The 16,539-nt window shown below is 38.4% G+C and overlaps 1 protein-coding gene across 2 annotated transcripts; it reads right to left on the bottom strand.

Moving 5' to 3' along the window:
* Window position 1: 1 nt before the first annotated feature.
* LOC117292839 (ERI1 exoribonuclease 2-like) lies at window positions 2–11,712 on the bottom strand. 2 transcript variants are annotated; one of them, XM_033775005.1, is made up of 9 exons: window positions 11,638–11,712; window positions 10,742–10,815; window positions 10,029–10,109; window positions 8,434–8,561; window positions 6,362–6,503; window positions 5,356–5,456; window positions 3,916–3,997; window positions 3,383–3,471; window positions 2–1,700 (listed from the first exon to the last, which is right to left on the bottom strand). In XM_033775005.1, the coding sequence occupies exons 1-9, from the start codon at window positions 11,661–11,663 to the stop codon at window positions 336–338; spliced, it is 2,088 nt and encodes a 695-aa protein (XP_033630896.1). In that variant the 5' UTR covers window positions 11,664–11,712; the 3' UTR covers window positions 2–335. The 2 variants fall into 2 exon arrangements, with proteins under 2 accessions (XP_033630896.1, XP_033630897.1); XM_033775006.1 differs by lacking the exons at window positions 10,742–10,815; window positions 11,638–11,712 and adding an exon at window positions 9,343–9,457 and having other exon boundaries at window positions 10,029–10,113.
* Between the last annotated feature and the right edge of the window lie 4,827 nt (window positions 11,713–16,539).

Here is a 16,539-nt window from a genome sequence, read left to right as displayed (position 1 = left end):
GTCCTAAGTTAGGACGAGTAACTCTTCCTAACTCGCGAAAGGACTAGTCCTAACTCTTTGTGAAATCCACCCCAGGAGGAATAGGTATCAAAGGGTTACATGTATTCAATTCTCTTGAATAACAATGTTATAAAATAATTGACATTGTGTTTCGGTAGTGTGAACACTTAGTGCTTATAGCTAATGTACAGTTTGCTTTTAACTTATAAATTTAATTGTGTATATAAAACATTTTCTGAAATCAAATATGTGATTTAATTTGACATCATTCATTCATTTGTTGTGATATATGTTACCGTTTTATTTTGCCACTGTCTTAATTTCATTTCTATCCGCTATGATTTGTTGAACTGATTCTTCTGGCGGATAACATCCCTCATTGTGATGCCAAGTCTCTTTCTACCAGAGCCAGCCTGTAAGGTTCGGACAGTGCAAGCAGGTGATGTAAATTCTGCTGTATTTTGAGTTTCAACGGCTTGTCGTTTCACAATCTTCTGACTCTGCAGAGTCGCAGGTGATGTCAAAGGTCGCTTCCCCGCTAAGATCATCGACTCCCATTTAAAATAGCCACACCCTTTCTTATGGTTGGTCACGTCCAGCAGCCCAACCTCGCTGCTTCGGCGTCCAAGCGTGCATGAGTAAAAGAAACGCCCAATATTAGGACCGGGTGAGACAACGGTGCGCCTCTTAGCCCGACGACCACACCCGCACATGGGCGGGGTGATTTTACAACCTGAGGGTGTAGGGTGATTGGACTGCAAGGGTGTTCTGGGGGTTGTTGAACCCGGGGTTCTGTAGGGTACAGGTGCATAGGGCGTCTTAAACCCGCTGGATGGGGTGGGTATCCTTGTACCCTGTATGGGCATATTCAGTGTGTTTTTTAAGGAAATCCTATTCATAGGTGAAGGTGTTTTAGATGATGAGGAGGTGTTTAGCTTTGGGCTTATTCTTGATGTACTAGTGCATTTTGTACTTGTATCTTTCATAAAATGACTCAAGTTATTCGAACCAACTGAAGCCGACCGAATGTGGTTATCACTCAGTGGGGTTTTTAAGATTGAAGATGTTGAGGAAGTCGTAGTTGAAGATGTTTTAGATGATGACAATGTGTTAGGCTTTTGAATCACTTTTGATGTACATGTACTTATGCACTCTATACTTGTCTCTTTGGTAAAATGACTTGAGTTCCTTGAACTGACTGGAGCAGACAGTTTTGCATTTGTAGATGATGTTGCAGTATACACGCCATTAGTCACTGCTTCTCTAGACTTTCTATGGCTGCTCAAATTGTCTTTGGTATTGAAGGTCCGTGGAACTGACTTCATCTCTGTCCTTGTATTACAAGGTTTGGATTCCTCTCTTCGATTCTGATCTAAAAGTCTAGTTTGAACAGGTAGGACTGTACAGTTTTTATTTATCTCAAAGTTGTTTCCATTCAAACTCGGCATTGACGTTTTAGGTTTTATCACGTTAACAACTGACTCTGAAAATATACGATCCTCCCAGATCTTAAAACCACGAGAAGTCGTTGCAGATGTTTCCGAGAACATGACCCCATTACTCGCTGCCTCGTTACTAATGCCCTGCGTGTGACTCACAAGTCCATGCTCGTGCTTGTTATCAGCAGGTGTGGTTAGGTGTACGCTTTGATGATGCATGGTCGTTGAACGAGCTGCCGGTTTTGGTTTAATCTGTTGCGCCTGTAAAAAAGAAAAATGTACTCCATGGTAACAAATAACATAAATAAGGGACAATCTTTCTGTTTTTGTTTGTAACAATATTAATTGAGCGTCACCCACAGTTAACAGGAGCAATGTTTTCTTTTTAACGACCATCTTTATCTAGTATCACCTACGGCTTTTTTTTCAACCATTTTTATCGATCGTGCCCCAAGGCTAAACAGAAATCACCAAACAGAATAATGAATAAGTCACAAATCGATGAGAACATGCCAAACAAACGTTATTGTATGTATGTATGAGTTTGTTTATAATAGTATACATTTTCAAATTCTTCACACCTGTCTTTCTTAGGAATAAGTTAATTTTTTTCAACAAGCCAATGTTGTTATTTCTTTTTGTTTAATGAAAAAGGTTTTTTTTCCCAGAAAATATATCACAATGAAAACAACTTAGTTATGTATGGTGGCTCAAACAGAAAGTAAATCAAACAGAAGACAGCCAACGATGACACAAAAGAAAAGTACTGACTGAAATTTAAATTTTATATATATTGACCATTCAGCTTCTTGACAATAAATACTGAAAACATCAAAAATTTATACAAAACTTACAATATCTATTGCAACTAAACATAGTCTTTAAGACTTGCGAAACTTGTTATGACTTTAGTCCGACTCGCTGAGCCCCATTCGCCCCCCCCCCCCCCCCCAAAAAAAGAGTTAAATCTCATAGCTCATATTTAATTAACTCCTTTCATAGTTAAAATTAAATCTTTTAACATGACACCGACACCGATAATTATGCCATTGACCCAGCGTGGGACATACATGTGTTATGCAAGTAAAGGCTTCAAAAAAATATAGTGTATTCATTGTGTTAAATTGAATCTTGTAAAACAATAATTGACATAAAAATTTAGATGTTACTGAGGGGGCAATTATTCTGTTGTTCCTATGAGTTAATTATGAACATGTAACAAGCTGGCAATGACAATGTTAACCAAGGTTGTAGTTTGCATGGAAATAACTAGCCTAATGTGTCTTTTGAAAATGGTCTTTTGAACAATGGTTTGATTTACTGGAAGGGTCTTTGTAACATTGTCTATAGTTTTGTTCAAACTTCAGGCTGTGCAGGGAATTCAGAGGGTTGACAATCTCCAAAACCCATCTGCTGGTTTCCCCAATTTCTATATTTTGTTGGCACCCTGGTGCCTGCTGTATTTTCCAACATCCCCTATGTTTTAAAATCCCTTGTGATCTTTTGAAAGAGTTGGGGTAGGGGTGTCTGAAAGTGGGGGTGTTGGAACGTGGGCCTTAAAGGAACACGTTGCCTTGGATCGGTCGAGTTGGTTTATAAAATGCATATGGTTACACAAGAATCATTCAAAATTGCCAGTTTTCCTTTTACGTCGCGAACTAACACGGTCGGCAAATTCATAAATGGCCGACCATATTCATTTTATAACAAAGGGTTACTCGACCGATCCAAGGCAACGTGTTCCTTTGACACCTACCACAGTCTATCAATGTTTTCCAAGAGACCACATAACCAATGATTTAAAAGTCAAACAACTGGACAAATCAGAGGCCTGTTCTATAAGATTAGGAATAATACATCAGCAGATTATTTCTTATAATTTTCCAGGCACCTTGTAGCAGCTCTTTCTATTAAGTTTTAACAAACGACCTAGGTTGACCTACCCCAGGCATAGTACGTGTAATCTTCATGAGGCATCCATCACACATCATACGCCACGCTAGGGAGGCGGTGTTACGGGCATCGTCAAGACCTGTCAAAGACAAAAATTAGGAAGTTAATATTTATTTGGTTTGCGGTAACACCATGTGTGTATCTACTTGCCAGGTAGATTATGTTCTTTTGAGAACTTGTCTTGCTAAATATTCTACTACCACAGAGTAGATTTTCGTTCTCAGTTCTGAAAAGAAGTCTTGCTCATAACTATAACCTGGGTGGAAGGTAGCAAATCGATCGCGACTACTTTTTAGCTTTTGGTCTCATCTCAGCGTTTTGACTAGTGTTGCACTAGTCATCGTCAGGAGTCTCCCGACGATAACTAGAGCAAGCTCACCAAACATATAATGATACCTCACCATGCAATGCCTCAAATCCCATATTATAAAGTTAGTTTTTCTTATATTCCAATATATTAAATAATAATGTTGATCCAACTCGCGAAAAGAGGTCAATAGGTCATCATGTGTTCCAAGCTTACCAGAGTGTTGTCTTCCATGAAACTCTATCCCCACATCCTGCAAAGCGCCATGGAGACCATTCGGTTTGCGCTCATAAAACTTCTGTAAAACAAAACAAAAACAGTAAATAGGCAACAAAATTAATTTCCTAATAGTTAAAGATAGGGTCACAGACACAGATTGGTATACTGAAAAATTAATTACCATAAAAATTTGCCTAGTGAGAAGTACTGCAGCGGTTGAGGGTATGGACTATTTTTTTTTTGGAAAGGTTTCCCTTTGAAGTGATAGTGTTTGAAAACATTTTCACCCCAGAGCAGTTGAATCTGATTTATTTAATTTTTGCTGTTTTCTCAGCAAGTAGACACTATTTCCCGCCTTCGTGCATCACCAATCCACCTCCACAGTACTTAAGCAGCATGCAGCATGCAGCATCAGAGTCCAGCTTTCTCCAGAAGACGATCAGAGCATACTGATCGAAACATTGAGTTGAATTGAAACCAACGGTTCTTTTCAGAACCACCCCAACTCATTAGAGATAGTCATTACATGGTGTTACCGTAAACCTTTCTATATCGTATTTCCACCATGCAAAGTTTCAAATCCTACTTAAGTAGACAGTGTTCAGGTTAAAATTTCACACGGACTTTTATTGTTATTTCTGTTCAATTTTGCCTAAACACCCCTAAGCAACAGCCACATTCCACCAATTTGGACACAGCCCAACTCCTTTTATTATCCTAAATGATAAAATGCCTAATGCTCACTGCCCCCTCAACGAACAGTTCATCCATTTCCCAAACACATCCTGGTCAGTGCGGCAGTGCACAACAGTGTGATTTGGGATGATGTTGTTGCATCATTTGACATTGTGCAATAGAGCAGGTAAAACGTTTAACAAGTGCTCAGGGTTAAAGCCAATACACTTTCAGAACAGAAAACCAAAAAAAAAAGTTCACAGATTTACAAATAATTTACAGGGTTTACAGAAGGTCATGGTTAAAGACTTCTCTTGAAATATTATTCCATGAAATGCATTACTTTTTGAGAAAACATTAAAACAATTATCAATTCTCGTTGTCGAGAATTTCGCACTTATTTTAAACACATGTCATGACACGGCGAAACGTGCGGAAACATAGGTGGGTTTTTACGTTATTTTCTCCCGACTCCGATGACCGATTGAGCCTTAAATTTAACAGGTTTGTTATTTTATATAAAGCCCCATATAGGACTCTTTCTCTGTACACAGTAGTACAAATCGAAAGTGTAAGGCCGCCAGGGCTATTTTATATATAAAGTTGTGATACACGAAGTCTGGGCCTTTGGACAATACTGTTTACCGAAGGTGTCCCATGGCTTTAACTATCAGTAGTACAGGTCAGTGGTACACGCAGTAACTCACTCACTTGGTCACAGTCAACTAACACTACTTGGTTTATTATGGTATTAATACTCACTCTATATGTAGCTCTGAGGTCTATCCAGCTCGTTAAAGCGTGGGGTTTCTGGAGCTGTTTCCGACGACACTCGTAATGAAGACAAACACTCAGATCCCAATCTAATCACAAAAATAACTTAATCGTTACAATTTCAAAGTGTTCATTTACATATTGATCTAATTATTTGAAGTCACTACTCAAATAATTGTCAGCATAAAAACTTACTCAGTCACAAGCAATGGAGAGCTGTTGAGAGTATAAAACATTGTGAGAAACGACTCCCTCTGAAGTAATGTAGTTTTTGAGAAAGAAGTAATTTCTCAGTAAAATATTTGAGTTGATTTTGAGACCTCAGCATGAAAGCACACACCTAGGTGGCAAGGGTGTTTTTTCTTCCATTATTATCTCGCAACTTCGACGACCAATAGAGTTCAAATTTTCACAGATTTGTTATTTTGTGCATCTATTGAGATACACCAAGTGAGAAGACTGGTCTTTGACAATTACCAATAGTGTCCAGTGTCTTTACGATGGTAGTGGTAGTGAGCATCCTGCACAATTATTTAATCTGAATATGCCCCCGTTTATTACAGAAAAAGAAAAAAACATTAACATGTCTGAGAAATGATTCCTGCATGAATCATTTCTCACATTTCTGAGAGTTGATTGCTGTTTGCGAATGCTGTGGCCAGAGATGTGATTTGTACCTGCTTTTACCAAGCTAATCTTTTTAACTTGACATTTCCCTGTTTTCTCAACAAGTAGACACTATTCAGCTGAAACTTACTCATGTGACTTTTATTGTACCTCTCTTGACAATTTTGCAAATACATCAGCTTTACATTGACAAAAACAATATGTGATCCTACCTTAAAATAAAAAAAAAATTGGTGTAAGCATGTATAAACGCCTTGTCACCTAAAGTGTGCGCTACACTAGAAAAACATTAAATCCAAAATGGACACAACCAAGATTACTTTGATGAGGATGAAATGGGTCAATTCCAGTATCACAAACAATTTACCTGACCAGGTAACAAATGTGCAGCGTTTCTTGCCCTCTTCTTCGCAGTTATACACAATATTCTTCTCCTCTTCATTTTTCTTCAGCCATCGGGAGAACCTGCTAAGGCAAAATCTTAAAGGTATCCCCGCCTCCACTTGATCCTAAGGATTCAAAGAAGAGAAATATGCAGACAAATTTAGTTAAAGGTACTGGACACTATTGGGGATCACTAAAAATAGTTGTTAGCATAAAATAAAAACTTACTCGGTATTGGGCCCGTTGATAGTAAAAAACATTGTGAGAAACAGCTCCCTTTGAAGTCACGTAGTTTTTGAGAAACAGGTCATTTCTCACTCAAATGGTAACAAACTTTAGGCCTGAAACCTTTTAGACATCTGATAGCACTAAAATTTGTGCAACAAGGGCGTTTTTCTTTCATTATTCTCTTCTAACTTCGATATCCAATTGAGCCAAAATGTTCACAGATTTGAACGAAACCAATGGTACAGTTCCTTTAAACGTAAGCGTGTTTCACAGGTTAGCAAGAAAATAAGGTGGCCAGCTTGCGCGTTCCCCATGGATTTGCATTGTTACATCATTCATTTTCATACAGTAAGCACCGGAAGGTTAGCATGCCTTAGTGTGCTTATATGGCTAGCAGCACGATAAAATAGAGTCTCGCATAGTAAGCACAAAATCAGCCATTAAGCAGCTCTATAAATATGTTTTCAAATCAGTTCGTCGCGGTTGTACATGTCTCTTTTTGCTTTATAAAGCCATACAAAGCAGGTACATGTACATATTTCACTTCTTAATTTCCTGTACTACTCAAAAACAAGGTTGGTAGGCCTAGTCAGGGTTGAGAGTCCCTGCTGACGAAAGAGTCGGAAACCTAGATCCAGATCTTAGGAGGTATGTTGAAGTTATGGCATTTTCACCTTTTGATAGCTCCTGGAATTATAGATTCCAAGGAGCTTTTGGGAACAGTATATCCTCACTGCTAGTCTGCTAGAGAAGTAGATTAAAGAGCCCGCCCCATTTAATTTGGAGAAAATTACATCATTTTTGGTTTACCAGGCAGACTTCAAAAAGTCTGAATTCAGATAAAAGTCTGAAATTTCTCATCCCTGGTAGAAATTAAAGTGATTTGCATGAGTTTTAACGGGTCACCTTCTTACATATCTCTCAAATCCCATTCTCAATCGTTATACCAGAATGGTGTCACCTTCACAAATCATGTAGTTTGACCCCTTTTCTGTTGTGATGATCCAAATTCTTATTTATAAGAGATAACTATGGTTTATTTTTATTTAGAAATCCAATAGATGAGACTATACTGTCCCTGACACCTTGCTCCAATTCCACAGCCAAGTCCATGTATCAAACTGATCATCATTTGTAGGAGAAACGGAATATAAATTAAATTTGTGGTCAAACCAGCCCCATCTCTCCAATCCCCACACCACATTTGTCATGTTCGTCTCCCTATTCATTGTTTACCCTTTGTGCTTTGTCTGTGTTCTCTCCGACTCTCTCTCTCTATTCATGTATTTCCACTTCACTGCTTATGTCACACTTAGTTACCTGTTCATGTTTGTTGTGTTGTCATTTAGCCTTCGAGAAAGACTCTGCTAGGGTCCAGCCATCAGGCTAATAACTCTTTTGTTTTTTTCATTTTTAAATTAAGTTATTTGACAACATTCAAGGCCAGCCATCTACCTCCTTATTATTGCTTGTTGTATGCACCTTCAAGGTTCTAAGGTAAACATTTAGCCTTGTGATGCACTCATTTTTTAAGTTCTTGTGTTCATATTCTAATTTTTTGTTCCAATGTTATGAAGGGCGGGAGTGGCTGTATCATTAACAAAGACATAATACGAGGGGGTCAAACTGCCCCCCAAATCTGATAAATGAGCCCATGTAACACAATAAACTTGAACCTTGAACTTGGCATACTGGATGAGTGACTGTCATGTTCTCCACCACCCCCGACCCACCCACTGGCAAATGACCCCCAGCCTCCTGCCCCACCCCTACACCCCCTACAGGCTCAAACTGACAGTGTTAGGTCAATAGCTGTTAAGAGTTTACCTGAGTTATTCCAGTGAGTTCTGTGCAAAACTCACTGAGTTGAGTGTTTTCCTCGGGTAGCACATACGTATGGAACTCTGACTCAACAGATCCGGTGGATGTGTTGAGTAGCACAGCAGGAAACTCAACTATTGAAGAGACGGAAATATAAAGATGTTTTTATTCATTGATTTATTTATTTATTTCTTGTCTATCCTGGAGACCCCTTTCAGTGAAACACTGATTTTCAAATGTGACCAGCATTAAAACATCTATTACTTTGTAATGAGCCATTTGCGAGTTAGATTTGAATAAAGTCTTGTACAATGACTTGCCTAAGCACAAGTTACCGCTTACATTTAAATAATTCCTCTCACATTAGAGACAGTTGTTATGTCAAATGGTTTGGGGCAAGCCTCTGTATACCATTGTGTAATACATCTCAATTCAGGATTGTGTACATGGGTGTTCAGTGTCTCTTAAGGCCGAGTCACACAATAAAATGCGATAACGAGGCGATAACGAAAACAATAACGATCAAGACGCAAAGAGTTCACATTCTGTTGGTTGAATTGCTGCATGCAGAATACACACACGCTCATTCAACCAATAGAATGCATTCATTTTGCACTTTGAGATCGTTATCGTTTACATTATCACTGCAGTGTGACTCCCTCTGCCTTTAGTCTTACATTTACCATGCGAAATCTTGCCCCGAATCACGCGACATACATGTATTAACTGTCTTTATAGCCTGAGGACTACTAATTGGAGTAGAAACTTGTGATCAAGCACGTCATTGAACCAAACAATATTCAAATCTAACACACAAATGGATTATTTCAAATAAATCTCCCTTCATCATTATCGATTTTGAAAAGGATACTGATTTACGTGACTCTTGCCGTCCACATAGTATATGTAGCGTACCTCTTGATGGCTGTATGGTGATGTTGCACCAGTTCGTTCTAAGGCTGTTTTTCATTATCTTGAAGGTGGCGTCCTGCATAGCCAAAGTACTTTGTACTTGTTATCGCTACACCGTCTAAAGTATCCATGTAAAAGCATCAAGAATTTTAAACTTATTTTGGTGGTAGAAAAGTCATCAAATTGGTACCAGAACAGCCTTTAAAGGAATTGGACACTATTGGTAATTACTCAAAATAATTATTATCATAAAACCTTTCTTGACTACGAGTAATGGGGAGATGTTGATAGTATATAACATTGTGAGAAACGGCTCCCTCTGAAGTAATGTAGTTTTTGAGAAAGGAGTTATTTTCCTCGAATTTGATTTCGAGACCTCAGATCTTGAGACCTCCAGATCTCGAAATCAACCATCTAAACGCACACAACTTCGTGTGACAAGAGTGTTTTTTCTTTCATTATTATCTCGCAACTTCGACGACCGATTGAGCTCAAGTTTTCACAGGTTGGTTATTTTATGCATTGTTGAGATACACCAAGTGAGAAGACAGTTCTTTGACAATTACCAGTAGTGTCCATTGTCTTTAAAAAGTAACATTTGAAACTGCATTACTGTACTTTGCTAGTTTAGTTAGCTTTCAGCAACACTGATTGCCACCATTGACAGCTTGAAGTTTAACTGAACTTACTGATTTCTTGGCCGCCATTTCTCTTCTCTTTCCAACAAGTTGATTCAAAGTCAATCACAATGAGATACGCAAACTCCTGGTCTGTAATAAAAAATTATTTGAAAAGTTTTTTCCAGGCACACACAAGTAATAAATTATAAGTAGTGACAACCCCCCCCCCCCCCCCCCCAACACACACATTTAGGGTTGCTTTATGTGTTTATAAAAAATAGTTAATGACGGCATGACCTGACGTTTTTTACTTTGTCTTTTCTAAAAAGCTAAAGTTCCTATAAAGGTTTGGAATATATATCAACTTGCCAAATTGTTTGTCAAAATATTGTTTGGCCTTCACAACTTACTTGGTTCATAACATCGCCACCAAACTCAGCAATTATCATTTTTACGGTTATAAAATCATTTTTCTATTGATGTGTTGACTAAACTTGATTATGTAGGCCTTGAACTTTGCTCTTGATGGGGGCACAGCAAATTTTCTCTGCCAAGGGGCTCTTCCATGAGGGAAAAGGTAAATTTGTATTGAAACCTTGTAAAGGTCACCATAACAACAGCACAGGGCACCACAACAATACTGTTTGAATGGGGATGTGATGATGAAGGTCTAGACCCAGTAAACTGGGGCTCTCTACTAAATTTTAACAGCTCTATGCAAATGTCAGACTTGTTAAAAATGAGCACGGGGCCCCAGTTACTGTGTCTTTTGAAGATCTTACTTGTTTTCTTAACTTTCCTCACATCTCGAGACTGCTGTGTAGCTGATGAATGACGCCTAAGAAGGCCAAGCTGCCTGCAAGGAATTTTATTTAAATTTGTTGAGAATTTTAATAGTTCTTCAAATCAATAAAAACAAAGAGTTATGAGTCGTAAAAAGACGTTTTCTTTATAAACTGGGTATGTAAGAAAATACAGCAGCCTAATATTTATACAAGTAGACCGCTCAAGCCTGTTACAATGGAAAGAAATATATTTGACTGAAATGTTGTCTTGCTTGCTATCTTTGGCTTATATACTCCTAGAACGATAGCGGAAGAGGTTTGTTCCGCTACCGTGGAGACGATAGCAAGGGAACCCCATATACTAGTTCTAGGAGTACCTGGAGTGGATCGTCATATCATGGAGTCCTCCATGGTCATATTAAAAATAGTGGTAGGCCTACTTGCGACTAAAATAGGGGATGACTTAAATTAAACAGCTCTTGCAATATTAATGCAGGCCTTACTAACTCATCAAAGGATTGTTTTGTGACGATTATTGTTGGTCGTTCTGTCTTTAGATTACAGTCGTCTTAGGGGATAATTTTCATCTGATAACTTTCCGTATGGCGCCACCACCTTTTCACTCATTTTTACAAAAAGGGATATCTCATTGAGGTTAATTAGATACTATAATTACATGTTATTTCATATCGAATGAAAAATTGGTGGCGCCATACGGAAACTTTTCCTTTTCATCTTAAGAATCTTAAGTAAATCTTTACAATTTTCCAATCATGCAAGATGCAGTGACCGTTTTTGTAAGTTGTTTTACTTTTTAATAATGTTAAGCTCAACCCAATGGTTAAATTGGGGGAAAATACATTTCAAGTTGAGATTTGGGGCGGTTTGCTTACCTTGCAAGTTCCTTTGTTGATTTCATCCAGTATTTTTGCCCCTGGGGAAATGGGTGGGTAGATATGAAATTTCGAATCTACTACTACCATACTACCTAGCTACCTAGATCTCTCCATAGAGCAAGGATCTCGCCATAGAGCAAGGATCTCTCCCCCCGGCCGGACATTCGTCGATTGTGCGGTGATTGTTTATGTTTTAAATCTGGTCCCAAAACATAGGTGTATTCGAAATAAAGTAATCGATACTTTGACAGTCTACGGTGGCCTGTGATGTACATTTACATGCGATAAAGTTTGCATTATGTGATACAGTCTGGTAATTGAAACAAGGAATCCTGTGACCATACTGAACCACCCGACTGAGGATGTTGACGACCATTTGCAAATTGGCAAAAAAAATACAAAAACAAAAGCAGACACACCAACAAGCAAACAAACAAAAACATAAATAACCACAATTTTTTTAAATTTACATCCCAAATCAGTCGGAAGTGTATAATGCAAAAAATGAAACACAGTAGGCCATAGGCCTATACACAAACAAAACACTGAGTGAAGGCCTGGGCCTTCTAATCAAAATTGTGTGAGCCACAAATAATAACACTTTATATTGGTGGCGAATCATCCTTTTTTTCTGGGATAGACGACACGAATTGGCACGAAAACATGATTATTCTGACACACTATGTTACACTATGTTACGGGGGGGGGGGGGGGCGGGTGGAGGTGGGGGTGGGGGGGGGGTATTGCTCCATTTCCAATGTGTTTTTCTGTTGGGGGGGGCATTGCTCCAAGTTAGGGGGAGCAGGGGAAACACTACAATATTCAATGAAATGTGTTTCGAGTAGAGGAACGAAACATTAATTCGAGTAACGAAAGTAGAGTGTACGGTCTTAGTGAGTGTTACATTTTTCATAAGGTAATAGAACAATGGGGACTAATAATGCGGCAGTGTATTGTTATAGTATTCATAAGTCATGAATATGGGCAATTGTAACAAGGGGTCGTATGAGTATGGGAGGTCAACAAACGAAGGGCCAATGAGAGTGAAGAGTTTGATTTGAAATGGACCAATGAGAGAAGAGGGCTTAATGAGACGGATTATGCAGGAGAGTGTTACATAGTGGAATAATTTGGATGGTTCTGTTAAATCTGCAATCACCTCTACCTATATTCTCAAAAAAATTTAAACAATTACTACTCAATGCGTATTCATTATAATTATTTCATGGCTTACTTTTGGTATATTGTTTATACACCTACATTTGTTCGTATGTCCTTGTAGTCCCTTGTCTTTGTGAGTCTTATTGTTTTGTTAGTCTGTCAATAGGTTAGGGTACAAAAGCCAAGGCTTCACCCAATCCTAAGTTTTGCCCTTCTGATTTGTTAATAACTTTGGCTACTGTTTACAACTGCCACTGTTAATATTTATGAAAAACCAATGATGTACTATATCATGTGAGGGCAATACCGAAATAAATGTTTATTGAATTGAATTGAATTGATGGAAGTAGTTTGAAATGGACCAACAGAGAGGAGGGCTTAATGAGACAGAGCATGTGCACGAGATGATAAGTAGAAGGGGGAAAAAGGGGGGGGGAGGACACTGTTAACTTAAAAAAGAAACAAAAAAAACAACAGTACACGCAATTCTTTATTCATTAAAAACCTGTGTAGCAACACAGTGATTAAATCTCCTTTTTTTTAAATGTGGTGGCTCTTAAAAGAGCCGGTGTTTAGTTATGAATGCCTATAAACAAGCAAGCTTCAGCATCCCCCACTTCTTGGCATACGCCCTGTGAGCGTCACACGTCATCTCAGCCGCTCGTCTAGAGGCTGCTTCCCTACGTTTTTTTAGATAGGCTTCTCGTGGGCTTTGCGCCTCTCAGCTGTTCGTCTAGTGGCGGCTTCATCCACTTGAGACTTGTTATAGGCCTACTCCGATAAAGCACGTACATCTATGTACCCGCCCCACCCTAGGTTAGAGTCGGGCGAAGTATTGAAGGAGTCTCGGAACTCCATCCTTTATTTGAAGCCTTTTCTCATGCCATCAATGTCTCTATTCGGATATGCTCCATGTTGTCGTCGTATTTTCCTGTCTGGATGCCGAAGAAATCCGATGCAACTCGTTGCAACGTTGTCGTTGGCCTCTAAACATCGTGATTAATAAATTGATTGTACGTGTGCCCTCCAGGTCGTGGTGTTGCCGTCAGCGTCCATTGTTGCAAAATGCTTCCCAAACCACGGGTACCCCCTTCCCAAGTTTCAAGCACTGACAGTATCGAATGTACAGGAGAGCGTTATTTAAATTGGTCAATGAGAGAAGATGTGAGACGGAGTGAAGTTGGACGGAGTAGAGGTTTGAAGCAAGATAAAGAACCGGGAAATATTTCACAATCCACCGGAACCCCGGCGGGTTCTGGCGTAGTGATTCAGTTTACCGAGCCGAACAAGGGGATAATTTGTTGGCTGAGTCATGGAGGTAGAATCTACCTGTCATGGAGGTAGAATCTACCTCCATGACTGAGTTCACAACCGGCTTACACTTTGAACCAACCATTACGTAAGAGATTCGGGCGCAACCCCGTTCTTGTAGTGGGGTGACCTGATCGATATGACATCATTGGCCGAGTTCAAACTGCGGGTATAGACTTGTGAACAACTCGTTAAAATGATAGCGTTCCGACTCTCCCCGCGATTCCCGCGGTATTCTCACGGCGGGAAGTCGGCAACCAGCGGGAGTCATTCGAGAGCAGTGTCTCGTACGCGTACGGCAAGCCATATGCCCAATAATTCGATAAACACTGTTTATCGCCGATAAACACTGTTTTTCGACCGATAAACACTGTTTTTTGAGATAAACATTGTTTATCAACTGATAAACACTGATAAACACTGTTTATCGAAAAATTATGTTTATCAAGCGATAAACACACTTTTTCGAGGTGATAAACAGAGTTTTTCGATAAACGGTGTTTATCGACTGATAAACACTGTTTATTGAAAACAAATGTTTATCGACTGATAAACACAGTTTATCGAAAAACTATATTTATCGACTGATAAACACAGTTTTACGCCGACGCCAGATGCCCAATAATTCGATAAACAGTGTTTATCAAGTGATAAACACGGTTTATCGAAAAACAGTGTTTATCGGTCGATAAACACAGTTTCACGCTTACGCCAGATGCCCAATAATTCGATAAACAGTGTTTATCATTTGATAAACACTGTTTACCGAAAAACTCTGTTTATCAACTGATAAACACTGTTTATCGAAAAACTATGTTTATCGCCGAAACTGTGTTTATTGAGTGATAAACATAGTTTATCGAAAAGCTCTTCATCAAGTGATAAACAGAGTTTATCGAATTAATGAGCATTTGGCGTTGGCGAATAACTGTGTTTATCGAAAAACTAGGTTTATCAAAAAAACCTTGTTTATCAAGTGATAAACTGTGTTTTTCGATAAACCGTGTTTATCACTTGATAAACAGTGTTTATCGAAAAACTCTGTTTATAACTTCGAAAAACTCTGTTTATCTTTTGATAAACACAGTTTTTCGATAAACAGTGTTTATCAGTTGACAAACACTGTTTATCTCGATAAACTCTGTTTATCGGCGAAAAACAGTGTTTATCGAGATAAACTAACTTAATCAACTGATAAACAAAGTTTTTCTCGAAAAACAATGTTTATCGGTCGATAAATAGTGTTTATCGGCGATAAACTTAATTTATCGACGATAAACACTGTTTATCGAATTATTGGGCATAATATGGCTTGCCATATACGCGTGGGTCAGCACAAAAAAAATAAGCCACGAGTCGTCTTGTTGAAGCGTTCAAAATAGTATTTTACGTACCGCTTTATATACAGACCGATAAAGGTACAGATTATAGACATAATTATGCACAAACAAAACCCTGAGTGAAGGCATACATTGTTTTAATAAAAGCCATCAAATACAAGTATGTTACACAGCGGCGAATCATCCTTTTAAAACTTAGAAAAACTAGGCGATAGATTGGCACTTAAAAATAATGACTCCATGATCACGAAAACAATTGTTTACTCTGACACCAATACAGGTGTTACACACTTTAATTATTATGTGGTTAACATTGCTCCAAGTTTAGGGGGGGGGGGCATTTCTCCATTTCTCCATTTATTTGATATATATTTTTATGGGGGGGTATGCTCCAAGTTAATTTTTTTTGGGGGGGGCAGGAGGAAACACTAAAACACTCAATAAAATGTATTTTGAGGGAACGAAATATTATTTTGAGTAAGAAATATGACTTCGAGGAACGAAGTAACTTCAGTATTTTTTGTTTAACCTTCTCAATAGTTGTTCTACCTGAGCCTCAAGGGGCTCCGTACAGTCACAAACAGTCGTCGGTTCCCAAACAATGCAATTCCAAGATTCTCTTGCTCCAAGTGATTCACTTTGGAATTCCTTCCCTGCATTATTCTGTTTCCTTGCATTCTGCCCATAATGATTGGATTTCTTTTAACCTAATTATCTAGGCCTATAGGCCTACTTGTTTTTCTATCCTTTTTGTGTATGCCCGCACACGGGTCCCTTGTTCTTTTGTAATGGTAGCTTTAATGAAATAAATATTTAACTTATAAAAAATAAAGTATTTATATAGGTAAAACGACGAGAGCACGCAATTCGAATCCTTTATAAACAGATTTTTTTGGAATGAAGGTCACATATTTTTTATATTATAATGAAAAGAAAACTGATAGTAGAAGCCGGAATACTTAATCCTCTTTCCAAATTCCCATTGTATGTAGAGCACGCAATTCGAATCCTTTATAAACAGATTTTTTGGGATTGAAGGTCACATTTTTTTTATATTATAATGAAAAGAAAACTGATAGTAGAAGCC

Source organism: Asterias rubens, chromosome 7, assembly GCF_902459465.1.
Source record: "Asterias rubens chromosome 7, eAstRub1.3, whole genome shotgun sequence".
Lineage (NCBI taxonomy): Eukaryota > Metazoa > Echinodermata > Asteroidea > Forcipulatida > Asteriidae > Asterias > Asterias rubens.
This window is presented reverse-complemented; position numbering and strand designations above follow the sequence as displayed.

Coding starts and splice junctions, on each gene's coding strand:
- LOC117292839 (XM_033775005.1), bottom strand. CDS start 11,663: ATGAAATCAACAAAGGAACTTGCAAG. Junction 5,457..6,361: donor CACATTTGTTACCTGGTCAG/GTAAATTGTTTG, acceptor TTTTGTGATTAG/ATTGGGATCTGAGTGTTTGT. Junction 3,472..3,915: donor TCATGGAAGACAACACTCTG/GTAAGCTTGGAA, acceptor TGTCTTTGACAG/GTCTTGACGATGCCCGTAAC.